Source organism: Alligator sinensis, unplaced genomic scaffold, assembly GCF_000455745.1.
Source record: "Alligator sinensis unplaced genomic scaffold, ASM45574v1 scaffold505_1, whole genome shotgun sequence".
NCBI classification, from domain to species: Eukaryota; Metazoa; Chordata; order Crocodylia; family Alligatoridae; genus Alligator; species Alligator sinensis.
The window spans coordinates 727,392-735,280 of record NW_005841940.1 but is presented as its reverse complement, the minus strand read 5'-3'; the positions used below and the strand labels follow the sequence as shown (position 1 = coordinate 735,280).

At 41.6% G+C, this 7,889-nt stretch overlaps 1 protein-coding gene across 1 annotated transcript in view; it reads left to right on the top strand.

Annotated features, from left to right (window-relative positions):
- Nucleotides 1-540: 540 nt before the first annotated feature.
- Nucleotides 541-7,889, top strand: part of SPPL3 (signal peptide peptidase like 3) — a 65,520-nt gene continuing 58,171 nt past the window's right edge. The window contains exon 1 of the mRNA XM_025199313.1: nt 541-812. Coding sequence (XP_025055098.1) covers nt 556-812 — 257 coding nt within the window. The 5' untranslated portion in view covers nt 541-555. The remainder of the gene's footprint in view (nt 813-7,889) is intronic.

Below are 7,889 nucleotides of genomic sequence, written 5' to 3'. Positions count from 1 at the left end.
GGCTTGGTTGGGTGGGGGAGGTCACCTCCACTCCAGGGCACTTAGTGCAACCTGCCCCCTGCTCTTCGGCTCTTTAACGTTGGTGGAGGATCAGATGCATCTCCCAGGGGTGAGTAACTCTGGCCACCCCTGGGTTATAGCATAATATACATGGCTTGAAATATATATTGTTGTTACTGTAGTTCAGTTTTGGGTTTTTTTTCAGTGGGGCTTGTTTTGGATTTGGAAAAGTCATTTCTTAGCATGCGCTCCAGGAGAATTGATTCCAATATGTATATTTGCTTCTCTTCTCTAGCCATTGATTTCTGCCTTTAGAGTACCTTGCTTATATATAACAGTGTGGAATTCTTGAGTAAAGAACTTGCACCTGATGTATGATTGCATGCCATTCCATAAGCCTGGAAAAAGTGGTTCTTTTGATGAATCAGATGTACCCAGTTTCATGTAGTGGTTAGGAGTTCTTTGTGCTTTCATTTCTGCATTTGAGTGGGTGTTCAAAACAGAACATACAACTGGAACACTTCCAATTGCTGTAATTCTTAGACATTGTACAACATGTCATTTATTTGCTTTGTTGGCAAACAGTCTGGTAAACCAGAGGGGTGGCTCAAATGGCACATTAGAGACTGCTCTCTGCCAGAGTATCTCGTAGTGCTTTGCTGCATGCATACTTCAGTTCCTTTTTCGGGTGATTGTGGAATAGTCTTCTTTATCATTACCAACTTAGTCCACAGCCAGGCATTGAGGTGCGGGGAGGATTTCCAGCCATTAATTCTTCCTAGAAAAGATTGGGGGAAAGCACTGGATTTCAGGTGAACTGTGCCAAATTATTTTTTTGCTGTCTTAATACTATATAGATTTATCCTGAGATTTTCTTCAGATACAATAATAATGCAATGCAGTAATTCCTCATTCTCACCGTGAGGTAAATGGATATTCCAGGAGTCCTTACCAAAGCTGCAGAGAAAAATCCTTTTTTAGTGAGGTTAGCTTTTTGTGAAAAGGGGATGTCTAAGATTCATTTGAAGCTTTGTTTCTCAAATCTCCTTTACTACTACTTGGATTTACCAGTCAAATGTATTTGGGATTTCTTGAATGAGGCTGTTTAAACTTATTTAGTTACTTAGCTACTCCTTTACTGTGATACATGTGAATTACAGGCAGTCTACAATGGATTTCATGAGAACCCACAGTAAATTGTGCAGATATTTTTAAAATATGATTGTCTTCTGCTTTGCTCCTTTGGAGCTTAAATGTGCTCCTGGGTTCTGTTAGGCTTATTCCTCTTGATTGGGAGAGAGAAGAAAAATGCAAGTGACACCTCCCAAATACTTTGCATGCATCACACCAGAAATAAGATGCCACTCTATTGTCCAGATCTGCATTTTCCCCCTTAAAAAACCAAGTAATTTGCCAACTAATTAAATATCAAGCCAGATTCATTTTTAGAACTCATTAGGTATACTTTTCTCTGAAATAAAGACTGGATTGGAGTGAATATTTTTGTTTTGAATAACTTTGAAAGAAGTAAGGACATTGATACCTCAAATTTTTCATCACTGTGTATTAAAATATTGAGTTTTGTGTTTGTGGTATCCTTGGCTCCTAAAAATACTTTTAAGATGTAGAATTGCCAGGTATAAAGCACTAATGCTGACCAAATATGTATACAGGTTTCCCTTGTTTTATGTGGATTCTGTATTTGCAAATTTGCTTTTATGCAATGGCCCTTTTTATACCAAAAATTTGTTATATGTGAGGTAAATTCACTCCTATGTTATCAGTGTGGTGGAAGCCCGCAGTTAGCTGCTTTGTGCAGTGCATCGTGGGAGTGACACACACCAAAATATAGTCTCCTGTGGGAATCTGTGCTTCTCGCTCATTGCCTGCGACACGTGTTTCTGTAGTTGCCATCCCCATTATGATAGTGCCCTGTGCTTGTGTATAGTCTTCTGTTGGTGAGTACCAAAATTGTTTTGTAAAAGTGGTAGAAATGGGTCCAGGGGGCAGTACAGTCGAGGTCTTGGAACGTATTCCTATTTGTTACATTGTAAAATGGGTTCTCTTTATGTGAATTCGAGTTGTGCGCTGTTTTCCAGGAATGCATGGACAGCATAAAGTGAGGGAAACCTGTATTCTATATAGAAAGCTGGCTTTTTAAGTTTATCCAGCAAGTCAGTGTCACAGTAAAGTAATGGAAGTCTTACAAAGTTTACCATTGCAGTGTTGGAAATTTGAATTTCATATTTATATTAGTATTGCTGTCTGGGAAGTTGTAAGAATATCTCAAGTTAAATGAAAAGCCAATCTATTTAAAATCACTAAACCTAGTCTAGCTGAATGGTGTGCCTACCTTTTTGTATATTAACAGTTGCTTTATTTTCATTCTCCATCTTAATGACGCTTAGTTGCTCTGGTGACTGATATAGTATTTTTTTTATTAGGCAGTACTGTGTTCTGTTATCTTACTTGTTTCAATGGACTACAGCTAGCTTAAATTACTGAAAGAGTACTCTTCAAGCTATATGATTTTTCTTTCCATTTTGTCCTGTTGGTTGTATTAAGTATTGTAAACACAGCCAAAAGAACGCAACTATAGCAAGGCACCAGAACCTTTTTGCTGCACCTCTGTGAGGGCAATCTGTGTCTAAGGGTTAACATGCATTGCCATGGAAACATCCAGCTCACATACTTCTGTCTCCTAAGACCTAAGTGAGGTTGGTTTCCCAGTGAATCCTGTTTGCACCTGAAGGGTAGGACGCTGAGTGCTGAAATTTTATTGCTTTGAGGGCTGGACTTCTTTACAAGTGCTGTTTTTCATTGGAGCCTTATCTTTTTTTAATAGGAGTTAGTTTCAGTTATACCTAACTGTCCTGCTCATTGCTTCAGTGTGTATTGAACTTGCTGCAGTGACACATTAATGCAGATGGCAAATAGAGAGGAGAGGAAGTACCTTGTATTGCTTAAGTGACAGTTACAGCCAGTTTGGAAGTAGTGTTGACAAGCTCGTAGAATGTTGTTTCAGATCTTTCTCTGCATAAGATTGTCTGCAATGCAAAATTGAAGGTATGAGAGTAGGGGAGATAAACGGTGATTTGTCTTCATGGCTATCACAATGGCAGATGAACCGCAGGAAGAAAATGAGAAGGATAGAATAGAGCAAGTGTGTGGTATGGGAGATTTAAGACTTGTGTGTGATGTTAGAATGAGTGGTGTTGGCCATTTTGAAAGATATCTTTGTCAGAAATTTCTGGCTAACTAGGTTGGTGAAAGCCAGATGACATCGAGATGGTGAAGGAAAAAGAGATATGCTTCTTAGACTCCAGATTGCTGAGGTGGATCAGACAAGTTTGCAAATGGTTCTCTGCAGTCTGGCCACTGTTACACTTGCAGTTCAGGCTCTTTATTAGCTGGTTAGCATCTTACTTCACTGAAAATGAAGTGGGTCTCTGTACTGCGTAGGATACAGAAGGTATTCACTTGTTCCCAGAATAGGAGAAAGAGTTGCTTGGAACGCCAGCTGTAACATGCCATACTTTCTGAGCTTAGTGTTTTAAGAAGTATTGAAACAGTTGTGTGGCTAAATGACTGGGTATTCCTGGAATTGTTCTGTAGGTAAAGGTCTATGGAGAATTCTGTGCCAGGCTACAGAGCTGTCTGCTTGGACTGTTGTGTAGACAATACTATCATTGTATAGCTGGAAGGCTGACACACAGAATATGTTATAGAACAGTGCTTGCTGTGTGTCTCTGTTTTGGCATGCATTCAGCAGGCTCTGTGTTGTAAGCAGTTGCCCCAAAAATAGACAGAAATAGATGTCTGGTCATAAATCAGTTATGAAAATCAACCTTGGCCTTACAAAGCTGGAAGTTTAGAATGTGGTCTTCCATACTAGAGAATACTTTTCAACTGTTCTTTGTCTGCTTATAATAGAAGGAAGGAACTTATAGGAAACAGTAAGTTAACTGGCTAATACGTCTATCAAATATTGCAGCTCAACAGCTGACAGTGTCCAATATATCATTTGGTCAAAGCATTAGGGGCTTATTTTTAAGGTCTGCCTTATAATAGGGGCCTATTGAATTCACGGTGGAAGTGGGCTGCGCAGCAGCTCCTCTAATCTTGCAGGTCCCCCCCCAGTTGATGATTGGCTGAGGATCCCGTGGCCCTGCTGTTTGCTATTGACTGGCCAGAATGCAAAAATGATGCCATATTTAAAATTGTAGGTTTTGCCTTCCTGCGGATCAGGAGTGGCTGGGGGGGGAGGCGCACCTGCAAGATTAAAGGAGCTGCTCTGCAGCCCACTTCTTCCATGAATGCAGTAGGGCCCTACTGATCAAGTAATCTGATGCACCTTCTAAAATAGGGGCTTAGATTACAGGTGTGGTAATATATACATTCTAATTAAGCATTGTACCTCACCAAGAAAACCTGTGTTCCTTTTATTGTATTTTGTGGCATGTTTCACGTGAGACTGAGTTTGGAAATGGACAGAGGCTTGCTTATGCCTGTAATACTGTTCAGCTGATTAATGAACCGTAGTACTAAAATGGAACCTTCAGAAGCCATTAGGCATTTATCTAAGCTTGTTAGTTTTCTGAATGAGAGTAGGAAAGACTTACCTTTTCTTTGCTTATAATCATGCAACAAGAGCCAACAATTCTCTTTAGAATTTGTATTGAAGTCAAGGGACAACTTCATTGCTGAGACCAAATGTGAAACAGGTTCCTTGTGTTTTGGTAACACGAAATGTTTGACCGTCAGAAGAGTAGTGGAGACACTGTGTTTGAGAGAAGATTGCATCATTTTTGCACATTCACCAGAAATCTGGTTGACTTCCATTGCATAAAGTTTATTTCTGTGAAATACCTACATCTTTTCCTGGTTGCATCCTTCTGAAAAAATGTTAAACACAAGTTGTTTGTTTGCCCATTGGGGATCTAGGAAATAGGCTTATAATGAGATGTCACTGACCTCTGAGCAGAGCAATCTATCTCTTGGCTTGGTTACATTATAGACAGTCACTTACATTTCTGTTTGTTCCAAATATAAGTACATTTTCAAATCTCTTTTGTCTGGCTTTTGATTTGAATTAAAAAAAATCTGTGTGGGTTTTAAAGAGATCACACTTCCAAACCATTCATGTAATTCCGTCGCTTACTGTATATCCCTGTTTTGGCTCTAAGATTAAGTGATTAGAAGCTGCCATCTCAGGGTCAAGGCTTTTAATCTGTTAGCACACTGACCAACATTTTAGGAAGCCAACTTTCAGGAAGCGTGTCTATATTCCGGCTGTATAAAGAGGGGAGAGGTTGTTGGTTTTTTGGGTTTTTTTAATTGGCATCACCCTTAATGCTTTAAAGTTAAACTTCTGTGCAGTCCGCTTGTGAAATGAGCAAACTTCCAGGTATTTGCATCTGGTAGGAAACCTCTAGCTCAGTTGTTTCAGCCTGTGGTCTGCAGACCCTTGGGGTTCTGCAGACTGTCTTAGGGGTCCACAAAAGATGACTATGGTAAAAAATATGTGAATACCCACAAGTAAAATTCATCTCCATTCAAAAATTTTTAGGGGTCTGCAAATGAAAAAAGATTAAAAACCACTGCTCTAACCACATTTAGAGAACTCTGAGTGTCCCTTGTTTTGAGTAGCATTGTATAGTTGTTTTTAGTGTATGTCCATGTCATGCTATGACAGAGGAGTGGTTTGTAGGACTTCCTCCCATCAAGCCATGAAGAAAAATGGTTACCGCTTCCTTGGATCTGTTTGGTGAGTAAGGCTTCTTGATGACAGCCCCAGTGACAATGACTTTTACTAGGAAGTTAATTTTGATACCAAGTTTGAGTTATTTAGGAAACATCCTGCTAAAAGAGAAGCTGGAAAAAGACAAGTGTTCTCCATTGTGAAATCAAAGTGCTGCATTTGCACTGCTTTTCTGGGTAGAATAAAAACATCTTCATGGTTTCTGCTTTTCTGTATAGGTGCAACAGCCTGCTGTGCAACTAGCCTTTGAAGCAGTACTACAGGGTTATACAAACAGTGTTTTACTACTTATCTTAATGCAGTGAAAGAAACTGAATTTAAAAGCATGCAATTCAAAATGAATCTCCATGAATTGTACTTGTAACAGGTGTTTGATCCTGTAACATCCCAGTTGAGCCATATTATTAATTTCTGAACATCTCAAACCTTGCTTTTTGAATAAGTACTAATATCTCATAGTTGTGATGACATAGTGTTTCCTGCCATCTAATATGTAACTAGTAGACAAGCCTTTTGTGCAGGAAGGAAAGAATGAAGCAAATGGAGCCTTGCCTGGGAGCTTACTGTGTTGCATAATGTAGCCTATTAACTAAATATAGTTTCCCCTTCTCACTACTTATAAATGCCCATTCTCAGCTATATGTAAATCAGCTAATAAGCTAAGGGTAATATTTTTCACTCCCTCCAGCCTTTCAGTCTTTAAATCCCTGCATTTAATGAATATCTTTCATTTCTCTGTGGGTCTTAGGTTTTAGAGTCTTTTCTGCTGTGGCCTGCGTTACAGAATTTATCCTCTTTGTTGGGGCCGAGGGGCTGTGGCCAGCAGCCTGGGCACGTGGGCTGGGGAAAGGGTCGGCACGGCGAAAAAGAATTAGGCACTGACGCGTAGAGGTTGATTAAAGATGATTTTACTTACACCGTAGATGGTCGCGGTGCAGGCAGGAAAACTTTCTTGAGTTGCAGTTACAAAAAAAAAACACACGTGGAGTTTGCTAGGCTCCACCGAAGACACACGAGCGGAGTTTGCTAGGCTCCGCTAAACAAACACGAACAGAGCTCTGGATACCACTCACGGAGTTTGCTAGGCTCCGTGGACCGTCCGAAATGAGAGTCTGAAAGGTGACTCTTCTCGAAAGCGCGCAGGGTGGGGTATGTTGAGGGATCGTGCGGCGACGGGGAGAGGCTAGAGGTTGATCAGGCCCCTGTATCCTCCTCTAAGGCGCACGCGGAGTTTGTTAGGCTCCACAGCGCGCCCAGAGTTCTTCACGAGATGGATGTGAAGTTCTCCTCCTCCAACTTGGGCGGAAACTGCTCAAGCCTCTTATACGGCTAGCGTGGGAATAATTTAGAAACAGCCAATAGTGGGAAACAAATTTACATACGGGTGGCGGGAACTCCTTTGCACTGGGGTTTTCTCTATGCAACTGAGAATTGCACCGTTCAAAGAAAGCTCCTTGTGGCGGGAAATAATTTTGCAGTGCCGAAGCACACACAAAATCATACCCTTTGGGTCATGACACTCTTAACACTAGCAACGTGCTAAGTTCCCGTTGCAGTAAAGTGGGTTTCCTTTGGACTCCAAGGATGGAGCCATGGAGGTTCTAATACAGGGGTGGGCAAAATGGCGGATCTGGCCAGTGGCTGGACTCTGTTTCCCAGAAGTCCCCTGCCTTGTTGCTGCAGCTGGTTTCTGTCGGGGCCGAGGGGCTGTGGCCAGCAGCCTGGGCACATGGGCCAGGGAAAAGGTCGGCACAGCGAACTAGAATTAGGCAGTGATGTGTAGAGGTTGATTAAAGATTGTTTTACTTACACCGTAGGTGGTCGCGGTGCAGACAGGAAAAACTTTCTTGAGCTGCAGTTATAAAAAGACACACGTGCAGTTTGCTAGGCTCCACAAAACAAACACGAACAGAGCTCTGGATACACACTCACGGAGTTTGCTAGGCTCCGTGGAACGACCAAAATGAGAGTCCAAAAGGTGACTCTCGACGAGCGCGCAGGGTAGGGTATGTCGAGGGATCATGCGGCGACGGGGAGAGAGTCTTGGTAGCTGATCAAACCACTGGTCGGCTCCGAGACGCGCGCAGAGTTTGCTAGGCTCTACCACGTGGCCCAGAGTTCTCCACGA